The sequence below is a fragment of the Syngnathus typhle genome, linkage group LG1 (assembly GCF_033458585.1).
Source record: "Syngnathus typhle isolate RoL2023-S1 ecotype Sweden linkage group LG1, RoL_Styp_1.0, whole genome shotgun sequence".
Classification (NCBI taxonomy): domain Eukaryota; kingdom Metazoa; phylum Chordata; class Actinopteri; order Syngnathiformes; family Syngnathidae; genus Syngnathus; species Syngnathus typhle.
In genome coordinates this window covers 2,146,220-2,173,912 of record NC_083738.1, presented here as the reverse complement: position 1 = coordinate 2,173,912, position 27,693 = coordinate 2,146,220, and the positions used below count along the sequence as shown (strand labels likewise).

Here is a 27,693-nt window from a genome sequence, read left to right as displayed (position 1 = left end):
ATGCCTGACTCTCGCCTCCCAAAACAAGATCTTTATTCCTAGCTTGCTGAAGGAAAGCGGGCCCCGGGAGGTCAGAAAAAGAGGTTCAAGGACAACATAAAAGCAAACCTGAAGAAGTGTCACATAAACCTTAAAACTTGGGAAGACAAGGCCGCAGACAGGACGACGTGGAGAATCCTTGTCCGTGACGGCGCCGCGCAATATAACGTTGACCTCCACCATGCCGCTCAAGACAAACGCAGACGCAGAAAGGAGAGAGCCCCCACCAAGCAGGCCCAACCCAAACCCACCACCATTACATTCCCCTGTCCACACTGCACCAGAGTTATCGGGTCCAGGATCGGCCTCTTCAACCACCTGAAGACCCACAAAGACCAAGAAGGAAGACCGTCATACTCGACTACGAGTGACCGCCGATGATGTCTGTGTGTCTGTGTGTGTGTGTGTGTGTGCGTGTATGAGAGTGTGACAGACAAAATTGTTGATACCTCTTTGTTAATGTAAGAAAAACCTACAATTGCCACAGAAATAACTTGAATCTAACCAAAGTAAGGTCAATTATACAGTTCTTACTGTTTCTTATTGGGGGCAAGAAGGAGGACCGTCTCGTAGATGGGACGCTGGTACATTCCCGTCTGTCTAGGAGACGTTGACCTTGATTTTACTTAACATGCCATTGTTGCTGGGGAAGACCTGAGTAATCAGTCCCATAGGCCACTCGTTTCTCACGAGCTGATTGTCTCAATGTCTGGGGTGGAAGCCCGCCACTTCTGTCGCGGCTGAAATGATCCCAAAACGTTTGGGCCAGATGTTGGGCTTGGCACCACTGGGACTTGTTGAGGTCTTTGATCCAATCACCGACTTGGGCTGAAGGTACACTCACCTTCTGGGTGAGAAGGGTTGCTGGAGTAAGAATGAAAGGATCATCCGGGACAGTAGACACTGGAATCAGAGGTCTGGCGTTGATGATCGCAGCAACCTCTGCCATCATTCTGGAGAGTGCTTCGTGGCTGAGTCTCGAAGTTCCAAGCTGGAGGAACATTGAGTCCAGGATCTTTCGTGCTACTCCAATCATCCTCTCCCATGAACCATGTGAGAGACGTGTGGAACGTTGAACTTCCATGCACATCCTTGGTCCCGGAGGAACTTTTCGACCGAACCGTTGTTGACGTTTGAGGGGATCTTCAGCTCTTTACAAGCGCCGACAAAGTTGGTTCCTCGATCGGAACGAATGAGCTTCACAGGGCCCCTGACGGCAAGTAAACGTTGTAGGGCGTTGATGAAGTTTGAGGTGTCTAAGGATTCAATGACTTCGACGTGGACGGCTCGTACACTCATGCACAGAAATAACACTGCCCAACACTTACTGTGTGCGAGGCCACCTCTCATACGGCGTGAAGATACAGTCCATGGTCCGAACACATCGATGCCCGTTTGTGAATGGAGGTTCGGTAGAGAGGCGGTCTGCCGGAAGGTCTTCTGTGTTTGGGGGGTGCCACACAGTTTGCGACATGTGACACACGCTGCTCACACGCCTTTTGCCGCCAATTATCCAGAAACCGGTAGCCCGCACAGCGCCCTCAGTGAACAGTCTTCCCTGATGTTTTGTCTTCTCATGATAGTGTCGAACCAAGAGCGTTGCTATGTGATGTTTCCTAGGTATGAGGGGGGTTTTCTCCTCTTGCTGGAGCTGCGCTTCTCTGACACGACCTCTGACCCTCAGGGACCATTGGCGTCGATGAAGGAATCCAAGGTTTTGAGAGGGCTGTCTTTAGAAAGTTTCTCCTTCTTTCGCAGAAGGGCATACTCGTGAGGGTAGATCTCCTCTTCAACTGCCCGGATGAATTGTTCTTTTAGACTGAGAGAGTTGGTCGATTGAGATTGTTGCGTGGCAGTGATGCCAACCTTTGCAGCCACTGGCTTTGGTTGTAGAATCCTTTTTGAAACAACGAGCAACATGGGTTAGGCGAGCTATGGCGTGGGTCAAAGTCCAACTTGGAGAAGCGCTGAGACCTGAGTTGTTTGCTCGACATCCTTGTGCTCATAGTCGACACTAGGGTACGGATGTCTGGATCTGATGAAGGATTCACCAGCTCGAAGGAGTCTTCTTCAGGCTGGACCTTAAGGGGCTGCTTCAGGAACGCAGGTCCAGACAGTCAGCTGGAGTCTGAGAGACGTGCAGCAGTAATGGACCTCGTGGCGATATCTGCAGGATTCAGTTCTGTAGACACGTGCTGGAGGGGCCACTTCTGCGTGTTTGTTCCGGAAGACCTTCTCCATGAAGGTGAGGAAATGCTGTTTCATCGCTGGTTTCCTTTCCATGATGTTCAGGAACGAGAGGTTGTCAATGGAGGGAGCCACCTTATTATCATCTTTTGCTTGTTGAAACACTGTAGAACCCAGCTGGTCGGTTTCTCCGTTGCAGATAAGTTTCTCTGTCGACTGTAGTTTAGGATGATCGGTGCCTTGGAATTGACTGTACCTGTCTTTCACCTGAAGGACGTTTGGACAAGGTTCGAAGATGGAGGGGCGTTTCTGCTCTGTAGTCCTGATGTACAGGGCGTTTATGGTGTCAGGCTTGTGAACCCCACCCAAACACACATTTCCGACGATCACCCATCCAAGGTCGAGTTTCTGGGCGAATGGAGCATCTCTTGGACCGTTCACCTGCTTGCGGACTTTATGGGCCGTGATGATGTCTCGCCCAAGGAAAAGCATTATGGGGGCGCTCTGTTCAAGTTCTGGGATGAGATGAGCGATTGATTTCAGGTGAGGGTGGTTGGATGCAGCATGCGGAGTTGGTATCTCGGATCTGTTGTTTGGGATTTTGTTGCATTCTACAAGACTTTTAGTTAGTTAGTTTATTGTTTAGCACATATTATATCAATAACTGTGCAAGGAGGGAGACGAAGCCTAGGGCTTGTAAAGAGCTCCACTCCTTCTAACCCCCAATTCCAACCCTTAATGCTGAGTGCCAAGCAGGGAGGCAATGGGTCCCATTTTTACAGTCTTCGGTATGACCCGGCCGGGGTTTGAACCCACAACCTTCCAGTCTCAGGGCGGACACTCTAACCACTAGGCCACTGAGCTGGTACTTGGCTGGGGAAGCCTAACTTTGCCGTCCATGGATTTGATTTGGTAGCCCGAAGCTCTTTTCCCCATGGTTTCTGTCACTCCAGAACATGTGCGGAAAGAGTATGGAGAAAAGGGGGTCCATGGACATTGAAGGTGTCAAAGAACTCTGAACGAGCCAAGGATCTGTTGCTGTGTTCATCGATGATTGCGTAGACCTTTGTTGCTTTCTCACGATGGTTGACAGTGTAGATCCTGACAAGGCAGATTTTAGAGCATGATCTGTCGCTCTGTTCACCACCGCAGACATCGGTGCAATCGCCTGTGACCTCCGAAGGCGCTGTAGGGACGGGCTTGTCGCCATGCTCTGTAGTGGGGGCTGGCTCCTTTGTCTGCGATACTGGTCCAGGGTGAAGTGCAGAGTCACGTTTCTCACTCCCGCATTCAATACATGTGGCTGTATACTTGCAGTCCTGGGCCATGTGCTTAGTTGACGTGCAACATTTAAAGCAGATTTTGTGCTCTTTCAGAAAAGCTCTCCTCTATGGGTTTCTCCGGGAAAGCCCGAGATTTCCTTAACAGGTGGGGCTTTTTTTTTTTTTTTGGTATGGCGCCGCTGTGAGTGGCAGCCTCCCAGCAGTGTTCTCTCTTTTCCTCTTTATTTCCTTTTCTCTTTTTTCTTTCTTTCTATTTGTCCATTTGGCGACGCTGGTGCCTTCTACCGCACCTCGGCGTCTGCAGATCGCTTCGGATCGGATATTTCTTTTCCCTGGGTCCGGGATGGCTGCACACATCGGTTGGGACCGCCGTGACTCTACGACGGCTTCCTGCTCATCTGGCCGGTGCTGACCGGGTCCCTCACCTTGGCCTCGCAGCCGCGACCCCTGTGGGGAGTCCGCTCACTGGTGCTCGTCGGAACCAACGACCTTCGCCGTGCCAGCCCCATGATGACCATCTCCACGTGGACCGACTTGGTGCCCAGGACGGTGCTCACACGTTTGCCTGTTTTGTGATTTTTAACTGATTCACGACCACGGTCCATTGGGCGCCGTTGAACTTGGCTGCCCTTACACCTGTTTATGGACCCCGTGGAGGCTATTCTGTGTGTTTTGGGGTGTTCTTTGGTGTTGGGGGTGGGGGGCCGGTTGGCCGCTGTTACTTTTTTTTTTTTTTTTTTTTCCTTTGTCTTGTTCCTTTGCTTTGATGGCTTTTAACTTTCGCACTTACTGGCTTTCTTTGTGGTGCCGTTGTCTGGCAGCCTTATAAGAGCCTATTGAGTTGCGCTCATGCCATCCGTGTGTCTTTTATATACCCACTCACACTGCTAAGGCCTAAACTTCCCCATCCCCGGGATCAATAAATGTTCAATCAATCAATCAATTGTGAATAGGGCACTGGCGATCGGGGTTTTCGGCTCCAGCGCTGCGTTCCATAGCACTGACATCTGTCTTGTGGACTGAGATCTCCCTTTGTCCGTTGTTAGGATACGGATTTTAGCTATTGATCTGACTCCAAATTGTGATCAACACTTAACACAAGAATTGCTATGTTCTAATCCACACACTGGCGCACCTAACAATTTTGCGAGTTCGTTCTGTCAAAGAGAAGACCAGTAGATAAATCAGACCGAATTTACCAATTGTTTAATCCTGACAAAGCACAGGCGCCTGGGTCTTGGGTCCTTAACACAAAAACTCGTGTGCCTTCGTGACCAGAAAAGACGACACATTCTTCCGGGTTGCCCAGTTTTAAAGAAACACAATATGAATATTCAAACATGCAAAAGATTGTGTGGTGATTGGTCGATGGTCGATGGTCATCTCCTCCTCGTTTGGGTTTTCCCCTGCTCAGCACAGGTGTCTGGACCACAAAGACGAGTTGTTTTTCGCGTTCCCATCGGCCTTGAGATATGCTCCCTTTCTGGACCTCCTGTTCCACAATACTTTGAAGAAAACAAATTCATGTAGCCTGCACATTCCTTTCCACTTATTAAGCGACCACACTACTACTAGAAATTATATTGATATGATTATATGTGTCTAACGGAGCCTTAATCAAATGTGTTTGCAAACTGCCGAAAGTACATTTCCCTTTATTCCCTCCGTCATTTATGAGGTCATCACCCGTTACTCTAGCAAGCAGCGACCAGCATGCTGTGGCTCATGTTGAGTCACCAGGGTATATTGGCCGTTTGGTGACAACGGGCCAACGGTTTTCTCGATCAACCGGACAGTGAGTGACCTAATACATGGAATACAACAACAAAACCATCACTGCAGTAAAGCCACAGCAACGAGCACAGACATGATGAGGCCTTTCCAGCTTCCGAACGTTTTCATCCAATCAGACCAAATATCGGTGCGTACACCTGAATGATCTTTCATCTTTTTATTCAGTGTCCTTAGTCCTTCCAACGCCTGGGTCAGTCAGCCCTCTGGCGCCGTGTTGTTGGGGATGAAAGTACAACATGCATCACCAAACATTCCGCACACACCATGTTCCTTAGCCAATAGCATGTCCAACGCAATTCTATTTTGGAACGACATCAATGCCAATTGTTCATGGACCGCTGCAAATGATACATTTTTATTGGGGGTGATCCATAGGAAAATGCTTTCGAATCCCGAGGACACTTGATTAACGAGTTCATACTTATCTGGCACACCCTGGGGCACTCCAATGGCGTCAATATATGTTGGATCGTTGTCGCTTAACCATGTGGGCAAAACATCTCTTTTGGCTCGCTTCAGGAGCCCCGCCAGTGGGGACTCCATGTTCCAATTGAGATTCTGTATTTCAATGGGGACAACCACCATAGGCATTATCAAAGACACAAGGGCACAGATACTTGATGCATCCTTCGGCAAGCGATCATATAATTTGTTGTCACCACACCACAACCAGATGTCACTGGTCTTCCTCTGCTCCTTCCATCACTGCTAGTTGAATTCTGGCATGTCCTGTTAAAGCTTAAAAACAAGTAAATTTTGAAAAAAAAAAAAAACCTTTGAATATCACAATTACAAATTGAAACCTACTCACCCATTTCTATTTTACAACCTACTCACCCATTTCTATTTTACCACTCCCCCTTTTGACACATTCACCCAATGTGTCAATACGTATCAAAAGGAACCTGCAAAGCACCCCCTCTCATCACCACACTCATTGTAGCCATGCCCGCGGAACCTCTAGCTCCTCTACCACACACTCAGCAACACAAACAAAATCATTCCACTCCTGTCATTGAGCTTATAGCCCTGCTGACAGCGGACATTTGTACACACAAAAACAGACTTCAAGTAACAAAATAAAAACAGTCATAGAACGAATCCTGGCGCCCGCGGATCATGTCCTGAAAACCATATCATCAACAAGGTCATCATAAAAACCAAAAGGGCAAGGGTCAACATTCTTGTAAATTCAACACAAATTTTCCACGAACGCAATCGACAACCTGCAAGAACGAAAACAAGTTACGCAAGTGGCGCGCAATCCGCTCCTTGGCTGGTGGCTGTTACTGCTGCAAAAAATTAAGTCACACAGAATAACAAAGCAAAGCGTGCACTTGTCGCAAGCAAGCTCAAGCGTCAAACATTTGGTCACTGTCCACCTAGTCCGTCACCCCGTCGGGTGAGCTCAAAGTCGTCACACGTCAAATCGTCCAAAGTCTTAATGTTCGATACTAGTTCTGTCTTGTCTAACCATATTACTGAAATGGGCCTTCTCCATCGCAGTTTTGTTGTCGATGGTGCCCCTGAGTAATCCTAAACCCATATTTAGTCCAAAATTAGTCCTGATCAATCGTGCTTTTCAAATCTGTAGTATCTTTATATTTTTCAGGTGAGAGGAATGTTATCCTCTGCTGTGATCACATCACCCCAACTTTGAATCATGTCAACCATTCACAATAGTCAAGTAAAGTCAAGTTTATTTGTATAGCCCTAAATCACAAGCAGTCTCAAAGGGCTTCACATCGACAGAAATTGACAATTATTCTCAAAGCATCCCCTGATCTTAAGCTCCCAAAATACAAGTACACAACAATACTTGACAATACACAAACACCACACCACAAGCACAGACTTGACATTCATACACCATTACAAACAAACTGTCATTCCACAACACACACATAAAACCCCATACAATATTAAATTGTAAAAGGAATCCTCCCTACGCAAAATTTTCTCCTCAATTAAAATTTCCCTTTTTTATTTTAAATCCAAAGTTAATATCTAATTGTCTGGTTTCCTGTCCTCTCCTCGTTTGCCAATATGCATAATGCTGGAACATGATTTAACTCCCCATTTAGTTTGCTCACATCTCTCACTTAGACTATTTGACACTTTGTGTTGAGCTGTAACTTCAATATTTCCACATTCCCATATTTCTTCCACTAAACAGTTCCATTTGGCTTTCAGTTTAAATTCATCCCTCCAAATAACTACCTCTGGCAAAGAACCAACAATTTATAGAGCACTCCGTTTTACTGTTACCTTGTTCCCTCAGTCATCTTCTCACAAGCATAACTGACCCTCCTAAAAAAATAATGATACCAAAAATAATGTTTAAAAACAATATACACAGCTTCCTCCTGCCACTTACGCTATCACCTTGAAGATTATTGTTCTCATTTTTGTTGATGCCAATTCTTAGAATTAAAACGAAATGCTTACTTTTGCTAATGGAGTCACGCTATATCACAAATTTTGAAAACCTTCTTCCACGCTCCCCCTTTCTACCTATCAAAACCAATTAGAAATATTTTTGCTGTCATGATCATCATTGTGTCCCTCACACTTATTGTTCCCGTACTTTAAATTGTCAATTTTTGTACCTTTGAAGCCCTTTGAGACTTGCTTGTGGGCTATATAAATAAAATTGACTTGCCTTGACTTTATCATGATTCAACTTCTTCTGCATTCTTATGCCTCTTTTTATTTATTTATTCATTTTTTAACTTAACTACTTCTACGAATTCATCTGATTCACTTCATTCCACTTTTGACACATTCCAAATATTCATGCCAAATATTCTAAATATTTACGATTTTCGAGAAATTTACAAATTTTAAGCCAATATTTCACCATTCATTCTTCATGGCTCATTCAATATTTCTCATTTTCTTCCACATAATTCCTCCAATTAACCTTCTTTCACTTTCCAATTCACCTTCTCTCACTTTCTAGATTTAAATTTCACATTTTCACTTTAAACATTGCGAAATGCGGTAACATTTTGCAAATTTTTTATTTTTTTTTATTTCATTTTGTTTACTGTTCATCTTATGCCTACCTATTCCAAAACTTCCCACTTGTGAAAAATTTCAAATTTCCAACTTTAAAATTCACGCCCAATTTTGCAAAATTCTTTCGATATTTTCATCCATTTTCTGACCAATTCAACACGTTCCAAATTTAAACATAATCTTGTAGCATTCCCCGAATTTGTATTCAGCCTCTTCGCCTTCACACACAATTTCTCCAGAAATTACAAATTCTAGTTATTACTGTTCATCCTCCGTGACCCTCGTAAAGACAAGCCACACCAGTAATGGATGGATGGATGGATGGTTAATCCTAACCCTAAATGCCTATCATGAAGTGTCATTTAAATCAATTGTTGCAAGGGTCATGTCACTGTATTTGTTATTTAAAGCCCTACTGTATCCTTTTTAAAAGTAGTGCCCTGTATTACTATTTTGCTGTCGTATGATTTATCATTATTAGTGCATCTTCACTGTCCATATCTATGTATTTTGTTTTTATCCCCGTTCTAGTGTCAATAAGCAGCCTTATTATTCCCTCTTTTATCAAAACTCCTCAGATATGTCCGCCCCAGCACCCAAACACACTTCCATCCCTTTTGTCCCACACTCCACTAACTTTGTAATGCTTCAGCAGTCTTTAGCAATGTGTCCAGTTTGACTTCATGTGACTCATGCAAGTCCTTAGCAGCCTCTCCTCTTAGATTCTCATGATGATGATTCAGGGCTGGATCATCCCTCACTCTCAAATGCGTCCATCTTGTCTTTGTTCTTTCAGTCCATTTTCTTTTTGATCTGCAATTGTGTGTATTCCCGCAAACTGTATAGTTCTTGTCCTGTGAAGAGCTGTGCTTGCCCCCTTCAAGCATGACAACAGCTCCTGTTGTTCTCCCAAAGGTCAAAGGTGTCTCATGACCAGGGACAGTCCTCTGTTGATTTTGAGACAGCCAGTGGAGTAAGAGGACTCAGTTCAGGAATCGTGCCATGCGCTAGGGAAGAACACACTGAACACAAATTTAACAAAACTATCTTTGTGTTATCAGTCTTCCTGTGTACCCCAAATCTTCCTATTAACATTTTGTATCCTATCAGTTGCGCGCACTCATCATCTTACTATCAAGCCGCCCTTATCAAATGCTTTTTTTTCTTCTGAGCAATCCATCCACCCTATCCATTAACACGGCTAAAATCCTCGTTCCAGTGTTTATCATCAAATAAAGTTCCGAAATCTTTTGTAATAAACTGTAATATAATTTAACAATTCACAACATATGCGATGAATGTTATTGTTCAATCTATAGGTCATACAGCGCCTGTGTTCCAACTATGACATTCCTCCTTGATTTACCATCTCATAAGTTATTGTTGTCAGCAGCGCTAAATGATAGTGCTCGAAAGTGAATGCCTTATCGCCCAATTTAAAACACATGCCACATTTGAGCTAGTATTTATTCATTTATTTATTTGCCATCCTCATGTTAGCTGGCATATGTCAGAATTAAAATGTAAATTTGCTTTCAATTTTAAGTCTTTCAAAACTGCTATATCCTTACTGCACCGAAATAAACAGTTAAATATATCTTTAAAAACAACCAAAACAATCTATGCTCCTGCACAGACTCTTACAAGTGGCACCCAAATGCCAGATTACAAATCAAACCTCCTCCTTCACTCTCACATTTTTTGATAAAACAATCTACTTATCTAAACACTGTCATCACCTACTAAATTAATGGCCTGCAAATACAATGTTGTTGCTGTGGTCCCTCAAAACATGTGACTAAAATTTGGATAATTATTAACCCCCATCAATTGAGCAATTATCATCACTATTTACAAGTTAGCCCCCCTCTCTTCTCTCACTTCTCCTCAACATTGTATCAATGTTGACTAGGGGTGTAACGATACATCGATACACATCGATTAATCGATATAATGCTCTACGATTTATTGGCATCGATGCTAAAGGTAAACATCGATTTATATCGCCGTGTTTGACCTCGGACATTAGACGCGACTTTATTTTGAAATCCAGTTCATTGTTGCTTGCTTCCTCTTTCCGGGAGCAGTGCGCCCGGCGTTGTTGTGTTGTGAGCAGAGCACGCACGTGAAAGGGGAGGCGACAACTAGTACCCGGCTCCTGGGCTGGTGCTATGGCTAGTGTCCAAAGAGACGAGGAAATTTGCTCCCCTTCAGGCTTCAAGTCATTCGTTTGGAAGCACTATGGATTCCAAAGAAAAGATGGCTCAACGGACAAGACACGTGCAGTTTGTAAATCCTGCCATGCGGTGATCAAATATTCAGGGAGCACAAATCTCGCCGCACATTTAAAGAAAAAACACATCATCAAAGTTCAGTGTTAAAGTAAGCAATTTGTATAATACAATACTCTTGTAATTTCATAAATAAAGAGTTTGCAGTACCTTGTTGATTTTGCGTATGAATTGTTATAAATCAGGATATTGTTCTATATTTTTTATTTAAAAAAAAAAAATCGATCGTAGAGCACTATATCGCGATATATCGTGAATGAATCGCAGCAGGCTTTAAGATATTGGCAAATATCGTATCGTAGTTCTTTATATCGATATTATATCGTATCGTGACAAAACCCGCGATTTACACCCCTAATGTTGACGTCACAATCTGGCCAGGCCCGCACGTCCCGCTGGCCCCCACCCTTGCCGGTATGAGCCGAACGGGCCCCCTCCTTTCTTGAACATTCTCTGATCCATCCCATCTTCCTCCTCACACGCCCGCACCCACACATGTGCACATAAACGCACACACAGCGAGCGCGCACACAACCGCACTTACACACACGCATCCGCACGGCACGCACGCCAATACACAAAGTGCTCGCACAGAGCTCAGACGAACGACGACAGACTGACACAAACTTTTACAGAGATTACGCACATACACAGAACACACAGACAAAGGGATTTGAATCCATCTCTCATGTAGCTCACAATTTGCGCTTCCACATCAGCATACATTCCTCTCAATCTCACTCCATTCATTCCTCTCATCACACGCACACTCCCCCCAATTTGGTTGCACATTTTGGATATTTTAGCGGTCTGGTCTCTCACAGGAGGAACTGTTACCACCGGATACTTTTTGAGGAGGCCTCACTTCTCCTCGGGGATCTCACAAGCACCCCAGCTATTTGAATGCGATCGTCACCGCACCCTTGTCCGCCACGACGAAGCACTAGGTCCCTGACCTATCCTTAGTACGCGCAAGTCCCTGACTTTACCATACACGTTACACACGTAAGTTCCAAACTTATTCACCGTATATGTAACTTAACTTCTTGCACACCTTATTTGATCTGAACGACAGTCTCCTCTTAAATTTCCTCTTTCAATTTGCAGAATTTCGACATATAGTAACAGGTATTCTGCTTACCTCATCGGTTTAGGAGACGTCGTACCAGCTCAACGTTGTGCGCTTTTTCCTTATTCCAACGGTACGCCGACCGGGAGACAGCTGTCCCAGACTAACTGTCCGATGACTTGGACACAGACCACGAGTTAGTCAATTACCCTTCTTTTGACATCACGTACAGGGTCACCAAGGAACTGTTAGGATACGGATTTTAGCTATTGATCTGACTCCAAATTGTGATCAACACTTAACACGGACCTGCGTGAACTTGGCCCCCCACCCCCCGCAAAATTTAAGCAAAATAGTCTGTTTCGTTTGTGCTTCGTTTGTGCAGGTTTGTGCAGCAAAAAGTTTCGTTTGTGCTGCGATGGTTTTTTAGTTATGAACGATTCTTTTATAGGTCATCCAGAGTTCACCCAGCCCCCCATCTGCTCAAAATGGACCCAAAATGGTACCGTTCGTTTGTGCTTCGTTAGTGCTGGTTTGTGCAGCAAAAAGTTTCGTTTGTGCTGCTTCCGTTTCGGAGATATTAGACATTTATTTTATAGCGATGACGTCACCCAGCCCCCCACCTGTCTCCAAATGGACCCAAAATGGTACCGTTCGTTTGTGCTTCGTTTGTGCAGGTTTGTGCAGCAAAAATTTTTGTTTGTGCTGCTTCCGTTTCGGAGATATTACACATTTATTTTATAGCGATGACGTCTGGTAGCCCCCCCCCCTTGTTTACTTCCAAACGAGCCAAAATAGTGCCGTTCGTTCGTTTGTGTTTCGTTTGTGCTGGTTTGTGCTGCAAAAATTGAACCGATTGTGCCGCAAAAAAAATTGTTGGCGTTCAGTGAATCATTCAATTCGTCATTTATTTAATACTAATTTATTTTCTAGAGATGTCAAATCCTTGCTCCATGGACCGTTAATTAACCATTTGTTTGTGCCATTGCAATTTTTCATTATTAAAATCATGCTTTTTCATTAACCCCCTGTCATGTATTTTATTCTTTTTCACTTGACATCATGATAACTCCTTAATTCTTACACATGTATTATCCAAGTGACCTCTGCAGGTTGGTAAGACATATCGCAACAGGGTGGCAAAAAACAAAGACGTGCAACTTTTTCAAGCGACAAATGCACAACTATCTCCGAAGATTTAACAGTGAGTGACAGAAAGCGTCTTTTTCTGGGAAGTGACCATCGACAGCCACATGTATGGCGAACATCACAGGCAAATAAATCGATGGACTTTGGAGACCCTGAGCCAAGCCACCTTCCAAATTTGGCCACCCTGCGCAAGGCAAAGCAAGAGAAAAATGATTTGGCATTAGGTGACAAAAATCCAATTTTATCATTGCAGATGTTGAAATACAGTGCACCTCACAGTGACAGCATCAAAGACATTGGACATGACAAGTTCTTCTGTCACTATTGGAGTCAAACACAAATGCATGTGTACAAGAGCTTAAAGAAATCCCAGCCAATATTATGTGTTGATGCAACTGGCTCAATAGTTAAAAAACTGATGAGGCCGAATGGCATGTCTGGCCATATCTTCCTGTATCAGGGCGTTATGACAGGGCATACCAGCTCCAGTGTCCCAGTCGTGCAGATGCTGTCAGAGAAGCATGATGTTAATGCTATCACACAGTGGCTGAAGGAATGGATCCATGCAGGTGCATCTGTTCCTAAAGAAGCAGTGAGTGACTTTTCTCTGGCGATTCTTGGAGCTCTAGTCAAAGCTTTTACCCCTCATCCTGATCTGAAGAGCTACATCAATGAGTGCTTTAACATTTCACGTGGGAATCAACCTGGACATCTACCCCCATGTTTTGTCAGGGTAGATGTAGCACACTGCATTAAGATGATCTGCCGATGGGACTGCCTGAAAAACAAAAGACCTCGTGTTAAGGATTTCTTTGTTAGGTCAATAGCACAGCTTCTTAAGTCACAATGTTTGCAACATTCAAAAGAACTTCTTCGTGCTATCACCATTGTGGCACTGAGTGAGACAGAGGGTAATGACAATTCTGGAGCCCCTATCCCATCAGAAAAGTGCAAGAAATACTTGAGAGCGCAAATCGCAGAGGAATTTTTCCCCATTTCAGATGAGGAAGTTGAGGGACAAGAACCAAGTGATGCATTAAATCAGCACGTCCAGACTAATGTCCGAGAGTGGGTGACAGAAATATGTGAGGAGAGCAGGTCATTTGCTATGGCTGACGGGGATAGAGACAACATCCACTTCCTCCCTGAGATTATTCCCCAAATAACAAGACTTGGAAGTTACTTGCCCCTCTGGACAGCAATAATAGTCCCTCTCTTCAAAAGCGCCAGCATCACTGCAAGTTCCGCAGCTGTTGAAGCAGAATTCAAAAACATAAAAAAAGGCCTTTTCAAGCACGAAAGCCTACCCATTCGTGTGGACCGGTTTGTTGCTCGTCATCTTTCCTTCATTGAGGGAAACATGCGGATTTGCTCCGCAAAACAAAAAAGTGATGTGTGTGATGCCACGACCGTCAGAGAGCCTGACAATGTCTGCAGTACTTCTCAAACTGAAGTAGTAAACAAAAGGGGAGAAAAATCTCATCCTGGAGCGGAGCCAGATGCATCTACTGACAGTGTAGTTGAAAACTGGAGAGGTTTAGCGGTCCCACCGAAAAAAAGAAAGATAACTTCATATCTCTCTCCTTGTCCTGAATGGCTGCATATTGACACACAAGTGGGCTGGAAAAAAGTCAAGGTACCATTGTTGAAAAACGGGAACCATCAACAGCCTGTTAAACTTCGCACATCAAAAGTGTTTGTGCTCAATACTTGTGCATTTGATTCTGTCTTGCAATGCTTATGCTGTTCTTTCTGTGAAAGTTTTTCATTTGAAAAGACTGTTCTGAACTATGAATGTGGGAACCAATTCCTCCACCTGGTGAAAACCATCACAACACAGAGTGTGAACCCACAGGTATACTCACAGAGGGCAGAACTGCTGGGGGAAATATTCTAACCTGTCCTCCTGACCTCTGGTGCTCTCCAAATTGATGCACAATGCCACATCTCCACTGTAATTGAGAGCGCAATGAGGAATATCCCAAGTGTTTATTTGATAAAACAATGCTCCTCACAGTACTGCAGTTTAAGCCAACAAGTAACAAGGCAAGTTTCACTTGTTTGTCCAAACGTTGCTGTCCTGCAGACCTGTGGCATGGCTTCTCTTCAGACTGCTGCTGAAGAGGGACTCAGCCTTCCTGACTCTCTCTGCCTCAGGCCAATTGAAAATCCTTCCCAGTGTCCGTCTTCATTCAAAACTCTGGACAACAATACAGGCAAGGCTCTGTGTTCAGGTAATGTTACTCACAGCTACAATCTGGGAGAGTTTGTGTGGATTGACACTGACCTTGGTAGCAGTTGCAAGGAAGTTGCCTTGCTTGAATTTCCCTCCAGTCTGGAGCTAAAAGAGAAGACCTTTACTTTGAGAGCAGTCATTGGCTTTGAACCAGGGCTGACCCAGGATTCTCTCGGGCATTATGTGGCATACTGCAGGAGGACTGCATATGCCTGGGAGATCTATAATGACCTGGGAAGTGGAGTGAAAGCAGCATCAGTAAATACTAAGATCTTCCCACATGCTGTGTTCACACAGTGCAGTGATGCATTGTTTGAATTGTTGGAAAAAAATGTTGATAATGTTCCCTTTGACAAAGAAAGTTATTTTTTCACGTTTTCAAGTTTCTTTTTCTGGCTGTCATCAACTTCACATACATGTATTAATTGTTGCATTAATTAATTAATGTTTTGGAGCAGACATAGACTCATCAGGGTATTTAGGTTGCGGTGAACCTTTTGCATGTCAGATGTAATTGAAAAAAATGATCACATAGGCTTATTGAAAACAAGGAAATTAATCAATGAGCACGATACAAACATAATTACAGAAATATCCTCGTACTAAAAGCCATTCCCCGCAGTGAAAGTTTTCTGTAAGATAAAAAGAAAAGAAAAAAAGGCTAAGAACATATTTACCTTGTATTCGTCCTGCATCAGGAGCATTCCAGGAGCTTGAAATTCGCGACAAAATACAGTGACGTGGGGCTGGGTGACGTCTTCGCTATGAATTAAATGTGTAATATCTGCAAAACCATAGCAGCCGGCACAATCGGTACAATTTTTGCAGCACAAACCAGCACAAACGAAACACAAACAAACGAACGGCACTATTTTGGGTCGTTTGGAAGTAAACAAGGGGGCGGGGCTACCTGACGTCATCGCTATAAAATAAATGTTTAATATCTCCGAAACGGAAGCAGCACAAACGAAAATTTTTGCTGCACAAACCTGCACAAACGAACGGTACCATTTTGGGTCCATTTGGAGACAGGTGGGGGGCTGGGTGACGTCATCGCTATAAAATAAATGTCTAATATCTCCGAAACGGAAGCAGCACAAACGAAAATTTTTGCTGCACAAACCAGCACTAACGAAGCACAAACGAACGGTACCATTTTGGGTCCATTCTGAGCAGATGGGGGGCTGGGTGAACTCTGGATGACCTATAAAAGAATCGTTCATAACTAAAAAACCATCGCAGCACAAACGAAAATTTTTGCTGCACAAACCTGCACAAACGAAGCACAAACGAACGGTACCATTTTGGGTCCATTTGGAGACAGGTGGGGGGCTGGGTGACGTCATCGCTATAAAATAAATGTGTAATATCTCCGAAACGGAAGTAGCACAAACGAAAATTTTTGCTGCACAAACGAAGCACAAACGAACGGTACCATTTTGGGTCCATTTGGAGACAGGTGGGGGGCTGGGTGACGTCATCGCTATAAAATAAATGTCTAATATCTCCGAAACGGAAGCAGCACAAACGAAAATTTTTGCTGCACAAACCAGCACTAACGAAGCACAAATGAACGGTACCATTTTGGGTCCATTTTGAGCAGATGGGGGGCTGGGTGAACTCTGGATGACCTATAAAAGAATCGTTCATAACTAAAAAACCATAGCAGCACAAACGAACATTTTTGCTGCACAAACCAGCACAAACGAAACAGACTATTTTGCTTAAATTTTGCGGGGGGTGGGGGGCCAAGTTCACGCAGGTAACACAGTGGTTCTCAAATAGTGGGGCGCGCCCCCCTTGCTATACCTGGGGGGGCGCGTGTGACCCTGGGGAACAGGCTTTTTTTTTGGCAGTACTAGAATAAAGTGTAATTGCGCCTTTACTACAGCAGGGGGCAGTGGCGCTCTCATTGTTACTTCTGTCACGTTTGCGACAGTGCAACATTTTACGACTTACAAGACAAGTTAGGATAGTCACGGTGGAGAGGGGGGGCGCGAATAGTTTCTTCTTGCTAGGGGGGGCGTAACAGAAAATAATTGAGAAGCACTGACTTAACACAAGAATTGCTATGTTCTAATCCACACACTGGCGCACCTAACAATTTTGCGAGTTCGTTCTGTCAAAGAGAAGACCAGTAGATCAATCAGACCGAATTTACCAATTGTTTAATCCTGACAAAGCAAGCTAATACAGGCGCCTGGGTCTTGGGTCCTTAACACAAAAACTCGTGTGCCTTCGTGACCAGAAAAGACGACACATTCTTCCGGGTTGCCCAGTTTTAAAGAAACACAATATGAATATTCAAACATGCAAAAGCTTGTGTGGTGATTGGTCGATGGTCATCTCCTCCTCGTTTGGGTTTTCCCCTGCTCAGCACAGGTGTCTGGACCACAAAGACCAGTTGTTTTTCGCGTTCCCATCGGCCTTGAGATATGCTCTGGACCTCCTGTTCCACAATACTTTGAAGAAAACAAATCCATGTAGCCTGCACATTCCTTTCCACTTATTAAGCGACCACACTACTACTAGAAATTATATTGATATGATTATATGTGTCTAACGGAGCCTTAATCAAATGTGTTTGCAAACTGCCGAAAGTACATTTCCCTTTACCGTGCATTATCGTGTTCTTGCTTGGTTCAGGAATGTCCGTTTGGCTAATGGCCTTGAAGCTCGGGTCGTTCATGATTTTAGCCTGATGGAAGACGAAGTCCACGAAGATTTCGAAGGGGGGAATGAAACTCCATAATGTTGTTTGTAACTGAATCCGACAGTCCGCCACTTCTCTTGCAGGCTAAAGGGCAGCCTTTGAACCAGGGGACTTATTCCTCTGGCTGTGTCTAGGTACTGAAGGCCTGGAAGGGTTCCGTTTGCCTTGGCTGCTCTTAATTCCATCAAGAGGTCATGGAGCTTTTCACAGTCTTTGTTGGTGATATTTGAGAAATTGTTGAGGCGTTGGAAGAGAGCCTCTTCGACTACTTCAGGGGCTCTGTAGCATGCGTCCAGTCTGTCCCATGTCATCTGGAGTCCTCGTTGGGGATGATTAGCATTGGCATCCCTGATACGTTTTGCATGCTCTCCCGACTCTTTCAAAGTCAAGTCAAAGTCAGCTTTATTGTCAATCTCTTCATATGTCAAGACACACAAAGAAACCGAAATTCCGTTCCCTCCAACCCACGGTGACGAGACACAGTACACGATAAACATACAAGTAGACGTCACAAAATAAAAACAAGAAGGCGCAAACAATAAATAATAAATAGATAAAATGAGTGATTAATAAGTAATAAACAAATAACCCAATAAATAAGAGGAGCAAAACTGAGCCAGTGTGCGTACAGCAGACAGTAAGCATAGCGCAAAGTACAGGGCGCTACGCAGAAAGGGGGGCGAATTCAGGATCCTAACAGCTTGGAGTATGAAGCTGTTGGAGAGTCTGGTGGTGCGGGACCGCAGGCTCCTGTACCTTTTCCCAGAGGGCAGAAGATCGAACAAAGAGTGAGCGGTGTGACTTACATCACTCACGATCATGGTCGCCTTGCGGGTGAGATGGGAGGTGTAAATGTCCTTCAAGGAGGGGAGCGAAGCACCAATAATCTTACCAGCCGTGTTCACTATGCGCTGCAGGGCCTTCAAGTTGTAGTCAGTGCAGCCGCCACCCCAAACAGCAATACAGCTGGAGAGGACATCGGAATGGTGCTGCGGTACTTGACCAGTAGCTCCATCTCCTCGCTGGGAGTGAGATTGAGTCCTCTCACAGCGTTTTGGAAGGACAGTTGCGAAGCTCTGTAGCTTGCAGGCTTGTTGTTGAATTGAGTCATACCTGTAGTGACCAGCTCGCAACAGGCAATATATATATATATATACAGTGCCTTGCGAAAGTATTCGGCCCCCTTGAACCTTTCAACATTTTGCGACATTACACACACACATATACAGTGGAGCCTCGTTTTTCGACCACAATCCGTTCCAGAAGGCTGTTCGAGAAATTAATCGTTTGAATTCTGAATCATGTTTTCCCATTACAAATAATGGGGAAAAAATTAATCAATTCCAAGCACAAAAAACCTCGCCTTTTTTAAGCATTTTTTAATTTGCGCATTTTTGTCCGATCACACAACTGCAGCGCACGGCCGAACGCGTAAGCGTAGCGCGTCGCCAACCGCGTAACTGCACCGCACTGGTCGCATTATTGTGACAGAGCCATCGCTGAAATTTAGAAAATATTTCTAAAGTACCGTTTTTTTCGGACTAAAAGTCGCTCCGGAATATACGTCGCATTAGCCATAAAATGCACAATGAAGTGAAAAAAACATATAAGTCACTCCGGAGTATAAGTCGCATTTTAGGGGAAATTTATTCGACAAAATCCAACACCATGAACAGACATGTACGAGCAACAACAGGCTAAACCAGGGGTGGGCAAACTACGGCCCGCGGGGCACATCCGGCCCACGGTACCGTTTAATCCGGCCCGCCAACCCTGAACAAATTGTATTATTAAACTTTTTTTTTGGTCTTTTTGCCTGCAATGACTGCGTTTCCCCAGTAGATGGGAAAGCGTTCGCCTGCGCATTTACTATCGGAAGCCGTGTCAGAAAGCTCGGTGCACACTCACAAGTGCGTGTACGTACTCAGTAGTACGGACATGGCGCACTCGCGCTCTATTTGTATCAGTCCCGAATTTAGAGCGTGGGCTGTGACGACAGCATTCTTGTAATTCGCGCGCTGAGCTTTCAGATGCAGTTTTGCGCTAAAGCCACCCATAAACCTTCCCCTGGAATCCTTCCATTAAAATGAGTCGCCCAAGGAAAAGCAAGGTGGACACACTGCCGAGTGTTTAAAAAAGAGTGGCCAATTCGGCTCGACGTACGCGACGTGACGTTCAGCAACATGAACATCAACATCAACCCGTCTCAGATCGAGGTCAACGGACCAACACCTCGGATCTCTCCTAAGAATTGCCACAACAAATTTTACTCCAGACTATGACGTACTAGCAAAAAAAGGGAGACCAACAACACTGTTCCCACTGAAAATGAAGGGGAGGCATTTTGAATATGATTTGTACACATAGCAGGGATTGAAACTAGCGACCATTCTCATTTTCGAACAATTCAGGATGCTCAAGGACATTGATGCACCACCTGTTTGCGACTAATCGTAACCTGTAAAGTTCTTAAGGCTTACTTTAAGGAAGTGTTTCCCGTTTCCTCACCTCTGTTACCAGGTGTTTGCGAGTTAAAACTCTGCTCTGATTTTCAGATACCCCTCACCGTGTTGCCGTTTTGATTACCGTTTTTTTCCGTGTATAGTGCGCAAAATTTAACGAATTTATTGTCCTAAAATCTGGGGTGCGCATTATACATGGGTACAAAAAATTTAAAAAAACAATTTTTTAATTTTTTTTTTTTTTTTTTTTTTTTAGAAAACAAAACCAACAACAGGACTGACCGACAAAGTCGTGGAACAAAAAGACAGGGTGACATTACCAAAGACAGGAACAGAAAGCAAACAGACATCATGACAGTAACACATGCAATGATCCGACGGTGAGCGAGGGGCAGACAGGACTTAAATACAAAACACGTTACATTGATTGAGGTGACACAGGAAGAGAGGGGCGACGCGAACAGAAACTATGGAAACCTAGACACATAGCAAAACTGGGGACGAGACATGACAAATCTCCCCCGAAATAAAACTTGTAATCACCTTTCTTCTTGTTTATTGTCAATCGCGCATCGCATTCAGCCATCCTGTCCCAACACACTTAGTCAAAAAAATCCATAATTGACGACACATCGTTTGATGCGATGGTGCAATCCTTGATGGTGTGTTATTGTCAAATATTGTTTGTTTTTTAATCTCCATCGCGGACCGGACGTCATGCGGAAGCAGTATGACTGTGCATGCGCGAAAGCAGTATGACTGCGCATGCGCACTATGGGTCAGCTGCGCAGAACGGATGCGCAAGACAAGTCAGCTATTTACTAATTAGCGAGAGTTCGGTTTAATTAGCAGTTTCATCGAATGGATAAGAGAGCAAGTTATACTGTAGCATTTCGAAAGAAAGTCATTGAAGTGGCAGAAGAATTAGGCAATAGGGCAGCTGCGCGCCAATTTGACGTCAATGAGTCAAACATAAGACTCTGGAGGAAGAAAAAAAAATAATTTGATACAGCGAAGGCTTCAGCAATATAGTCCTCTTCTCTTCTTGACTGACAATGAATGTGATAGTTTAATACAATCAGCAAATAACAAAATGCGTATTACAGGTCGGTCATATTTTATTTCACAACACTTTGCCTTGTTCCTTTCGTCTCTGCTGTTCACTTCAAACACGCTCCATACGAGCGCAATGCTCTCGTATCAGACAAGGCTTGCTCGATCACCTGCTCGTTTGCTGTCTGTCACAATGTACCCTACACAAATCCGAAACATTTGTTGCGGCTCCGAGTCACGACGAGGGGCAAGTTTTGGTTTCCAAGGGTGTTTTTATTCCTCTTCAACGTCTCTCCCATACAGAGCCGCCTTTTTCACGTCTGCACGCCTCTTTCACGTGCGCGCACGGAGCGCGGTGGTGCGTTTACGGGCAGTCGGAGAAATCAACGCCAACAAAAAAAATTACATCCAGCCTAGTTAAGACCATACCAGAATATAAAAATGGGACCCATTGCCTCCCTGCGTGTGTGACGATCATTGGGACTTAAAAAAAAAAAAAAAAAAATAAAAAAATTCATAAAAAAAAAAAATCATAAAAATTGGGTGCGTATTACACATGGGTACAGGCTTTTTTCCAGCATCAGCATGCCATTTTTAGGGTGCGTATTATACATGGGGGCGCACTATACACGGAAAAAAACGGTACTTTATTTGGGTGTATGCTTTCACCGATTCTTCAAGATTATAAATTTGGTCAGAATGTTTGCCGTTTGATGTGATCTCATAAGATAAACATCTTTCATTAATCTGACCTGCAGGCACTGAAGTGATGGAGACTGTTATTCATAATAACAGTGTCGTATTTTATGAGAATCACTGATAGCAGTTTTTTAGTGAATTATTTTTATTTATTTTTTTTAATGCTAATAGTATCAATAAATGCATTTGTTTTCAAAAAACTTGTTTGGAATATCCATGCTTTACTACCTACCAAATGACCTTTACAGGTTGCTTATATTACTTCACACAAACACTACGTCCATCTGCTCCTGGTTCGGCCCTCCGGTCCAAATTTAGAACCCAGTTTGGCCCGCGAGTCGAAAAGTTTGCCCACCCCTGGGCTAAACAATAGGTAGCTAACGTGACATGAACACAAACGAAGAGCTGAGAACGGCCCTGACGTAACATTCAGAGTTATTCAAATATAACTATTACATAAATAACATGTTAATCAAACTATCTGTGTCACTCCAATTCATTAAATCCATTGATCGTCCTTTATGGAAACGATGCCGTGTATGTGTCGCGCCGCTGACGTCTAAATATTCTAAATATTCCACAGACTCATATAACGATATATAAAGTACCGTAATTTTCGGAGTATAAGTCGCACCGGAGTATAAATCGCACCAGCCATAAAATGCCCAAAACTGTGAAAAAAAAAACATATATAAGTCGCTCCGGAGTATAAGTCGCATTTTGGGGGGTAATTTTATTCGACAAAATCCAACACCAAGAGCAGACATGAACGAGCAACAACAGGCTAAACGATACGGTATGCTAACGTGACAAACACAAACGTGGAGCTGAGAATGGGCCTAACGTCATTAAATCCATTGATCAAATTTCTTGTCCTTCATGTCATCCTGGTGACAGAGGACATGTCCAGAGGATATGGCGCTTTGAAGTGTTAATTACTTTATTTGATTTTTTCTCTCTATTTTTCATGTTTTGAATATGTTCAAGATAAAGATATCAAAGCACGTGAAGTGATCAACTATACTAAAAATAACATGTGAAGTGGTCAACTATACTTGTAAGTAAGTGATGTGTTAATGATCAAGTAAAAATTTGTGAAAAAAAACATATATGTCGCTCCTGAGTATAAGTCGCCCCCCCACCCAAACTATGAAAAGAAAACGCAACTTATAGTCCGAAAATTACGGTATATATCCAATAACATCATATAAACAACAATATTATCAAACAATCTGTGTCACTCCGAATCATTAAATCATCGATCAAATTACTCGTTATTATTATTACTAGTCCTTTGTCAACAACGTCAGCCTCGTCGTTATTCCACAGATCTAGTATATAACAATATTGTAGCGTTAACAATGTACCAGGAAAGACTTGGGTTTGGTAAACGGCTCTTTATTTAACAAAACAAGAGTTCAACGAGCCAACAACTACTGAACTGTAACGATAAAAACATATTACAAGTTGCTATACAATGAAATACTGTGATTTTCCATTCATAATGCGCAGAATTGAACTAATATATTGTCCTAAAATCTGGGGTGCGCATTATGCATGGGTACAACAATTTTTGAAGAAAATCTCCCTCGAAATAAAACTTGAAATCACCTTTCTTCTTGTTTGTTGTCAATCACGCATCGCATTCAGCCATCCTGCCCAACACACTTAGTCAGTAAAATTCATAATTGACAACACATCGTTTGATGCGATGGTGCAATCCTTGATGGTGTGTTGTTGTCAAATATTGTTTGTTTTTTAATCTCCATCGCAGACCGGATATCATGCGGAGGCCGCCATGACAGTATGCGCAGAATGGATGCGCAAGACACGTCAGCTATATAAAGAGCGAGAGTTCAGTTCTCTACCTATGTTTATTGTCAATCGCGCATCGCATTCAGCCATCCTGCCCAACACAGTCAGTAAAATTCATAATTGACGACGCATTGTTTGATGCAACGGTGCAATCCTTGATGGTGTGTTATTGTCAAATATTGTTTGTTTTTTAATCTCCATCGCAAACCGGATATTATACGGAGGCCGCCATTACAGATGCGCAGAACGGATGCGCAAGACACGTCAGCTATATAAAGAGCGAGAGTTCAGTTCTCTACCTAAATGCGTATTACAGGTAATATTTTATTTCACAACACTTTGCCTTGTTCCTTTCTTCTCTGCTGTTCACTTCAAACACGCTCCATACGAACACAATGGTCTCGTATCAGATGCTTGCTCGATCACCTGCTCGTTTGCTGTCACAATGTACCCTACACAAATCCGAAACATTTCTTCGCTATCGAGTTTGCTAGCGCATGCGCAGTGATACTGACCGGCAGAATAACATCCGGTTGTTCCCAAAGATGATCTTTTCTCTGAAATAATTTTACGTGTACGGACTTAAGAGTCAAAATTTGGGTGCGTATTATACATGGGTACAGGCTTTTTTCCAGCATTGACATGCCATTTTTAGGGTGCGTATTATGCATGGGGGCGTATTATACATGGAAAATTACGGTATATCAAATAACTATAACATAAATAGTTCACCGCCACACGGCCCCAAGCACCGGCGTCGACTTCCAGGCGTGTGGCGGCGTGCACTTCTATTCCCGGAGGTGGAAGAGAGCTCCATAGAATAGGACCGGGCGTGTGTAAAATCCATGTCTGAGCCCCATCCACCGTCCCCGGGCAGCCACCCGGCCGAGCGCCGGCCCCCGCCTTCCATCCACGCAGGTGAAAGAGATCTCCGTAGAATAGGACTGGGCGTGCGTAAAAGCCATGTCAGATCCCCATCCACCGTCCCCGGACAGCCACCCGGCCGAGCGCCGGCCCCCGACTTCCATCCACAGAGGTGAAAGAGAGATTCGTAGAGTTGGACCAGGCGTGCGTTAAAGCCATAATAGTTTTTCAAACCTTCTGTGTCGCTTCAAATCATTAAATCCTTCAAACTCTTCGTCCTTTGTCACTTACCAACAAAGCCGCTGATGATGCCGGTAGTACGTGGGGCCCTTCGTCATCTTCGTCATCCCGTGATCGAATCTTTGTACTTTATGTAAACAACCGCCGCGCCGCTGATGTCACTTGAAATTCAAATTACAGTAATCCCTTGCTACATTGCGGTTCGTTTATCACGGTTTCGCTTTAATATTTTTTTTTAATTTTGAAAATTTGTGAAAAAATTCACATATAAGTCGCTTCTCAGTATAAGTCGCCCCCCCACCCAAGCTATGAAAATAAACGCGATTTATAGTCCGAAAAATACGGTACTGATGTACTTTCCAAAATTTAAGTGGACCTCAGTGTGCAGGGAGATTAATTTTGTCCGATCGCGCAACTGCATATATATACACAACATAGTTATCTTTTATGTTAGCAAAGCAATGCTAATCTGGCTCACAGATGGCCTGAAAAATAATTAAATAATTGAAACATTACGTATATGGATAGGTCTGATGACACTGAACATTTTGAGTGGCTCAAAGTAAAAAACAATAATCCAGAAATGACAAAATTATCACACCTCAAAAGCACTGGGCAATTTTGCATTCAGGGTTTTTTAACACAGAGAAATTGAAAAAATTGTCCATGAACAAACCCTGACAAAAATATTAACATTAAATATTAACATGCACAAACCATCACTCACCTTTGTTGCTCAGTGAGCTATAGATTCAACTTTTATCATCTACCACCATTTTTAGACTACAATATGTATGTGTGGCGTACCATCTGGTCTAAACATGCAACGTGGTATCCAGTCTTGTCTTATTTATTTACAAAACCTGTTTTAGCAGCTATCCGAATTTCGTTGTACAACTAAGTTGTAAAATGACAATAAAGGGCATTCTATTCCATTCTATTCCATTCTATTCTATTCTATTCTATTCTATTCTATTTTACATAGCCAAAATCCAAAACGTTCTTTATTTTTTTTTTCATCCACCTAACTTTTTGGGGGTGATAGTAGCTGGAAACCCACCTCAAGTTGCTCTCTCCATTGAACATAAACAAACCATTTCTCGTTTCGCTTTTAGAAAAATGAAAAACAAACATTTATCTGATATTCTATTTTTATTTAATATAACTTGAGCTTGCTTTGTCTGGAAACCAGGAGAGGCTCTTTTTCTGCTACTACTTCTATGCGTCTAGCAGCAGTGACTAAAGCAGCTTGTATACAATGTCATTCAAAAGAATGCGCCAAAATCATCACATGTTAATTTAAAAACAACGAAACAATCAAAAACTTTCGCTTTGACACTTGTTGTACATATCTCAAAGTCTTAATGTATTGTTATTACTCAATTTGGCCAGTGCGGCAGCACTAACAACATCAAGGCGATATTTTCTTCCCAAAACATGCCTCAGGTTATTGCAGTCCACCGTGTTGATTGCAGCTGTTAATCAATAGTTTGTCATCGATGTTTTTATCGATAGTGTTGAAACGTGAAGTTTGTCTTTAACATGTAATATGGAGGACATGTTACTTCACACAGGAGTTACTTTGAGGAATGGAGTTGTCTCAGAGGGACAGAGTCTCTGAGCTTGTGGAAGAGCTTACAACTTCTGGACAGCTGCAGCTAAACAAGGAACAAATGAAGAAACTCAAGAATATTTGCAAGTATGTCAAACCCTTTTTTTTGTCATGCATTTCCAGCAACTCTGAGAAAGATCACCAAATGATTCCCGAGCGCGGCACTGCTGCTGCTCACTGCTCCCCTCTCCCCGGGGGATGGATCAGAATCACACGGAGATGGGTTAAATGCAGAGGACAAATTTCACTACACCCAAATGTGTGTGTGACGATCATTGGGACTCAGGGCTGTGGACTCGGTCGGATTTTTGCACCGAGTCCAAGTCCGAGTCCGGCCTCTTGACCACGAGTCCGAGTCCGGCTGTCCATTTTTTCTGTTAATTCATGTGACTGCTTAGTCTTTATTCAAGGCTAATTTAGATCAAAATCTAAATAATTACAACAGTTTTGTGATGGCTTTGTCTTTATTAAACATATAAACAAATACAATAAACAGATACTTTCAAGTTTTAATCATTAATTACACCATTATAGCTCAGATATTTATCTAAACACAAATAATTAGTGACGACCCCACAACTATCGAACCACATCAATGATATAAGCTGGGTGACATAATCGTCCTTGACATTGGTACATAATGTAAACATTAGCCTAAGTGCAACTCAACGTGGCCTGTCCGTTATTTACATTTGTTGGCGGCCTGGGCACCTGTCCGTCAGTATTCTCCCCACCGACTCACAATGTCCCGGGTCAAGGTTAACAGCTACCTAAATAATCGATCTCCAGCAAATTAAATTGGAAAATATTCTTTCTGACCCTCTCACCATCTCCAAAGGGGTTCCTCAAGGCTCGATCCTAGGCCCATTGCTGTTTCCCATTTACATTAATGATGTAGTCAAATATGTCGGCAGTAAGATCCACCTTTTATGCTGATGATACTATCCTATACTCTGAAGGTACTTCTCTCCATTCTGCAGAATCCTCATTACAATTTAGCTTCATCTCCGTTGAACAATATTTCCATAATCTCCATCTCTTTCTTAACACTAAGAAAACCAAATGCAAAATTTTTAACCGGTCTCGTGCTCCCAACGATACCCCTAAAATATTTTTGGTCGAAACTCCATTTCTCTGCAGCTTATGATTGGAATACTATGCAAAAT

At 43.3% G+C, this 27,693-nt stretch overlaps 1 protein-coding gene across 30 annotated transcripts in view; it reads left to right on the top strand.

Moving 5' to 3' along the window:
* The window catches only part of uvssa (UV-stimulated scaffold protein A), a 230,011-nt gene that overhangs the window by 10,309 nt on the left and 192,009 nt on the right, over positions 1-27,693 (top strand). For 24 of the 30 annotated variants that reach the window (XR_009715171.1, XR_009715174.1, XR_009715158.1 and 21 more), the window contains one exon: positions 26,490-26,614. The exons of 2 other annotated variants lie outside the window; for them this stretch is intronic. Coding sequence is in view for 12 of the 28 variants with exons in the window: in XM_061285255.1 (XP_061141239.1) it covers positions 26,505-26,614 (110 nt within the window). In the remaining 16 variants the exon portion in view is untranslated. Of the gene's footprint in view, positions 1-14,923; positions 15,068-26,488; positions 26,615-27,693 lie in introns of those variants that run through there. 4 more of the 30 variants (XR_009715165.1, XR_009715164.1, XR_009715167.1 and 1 more) reach the window with 4 other exon arrangements.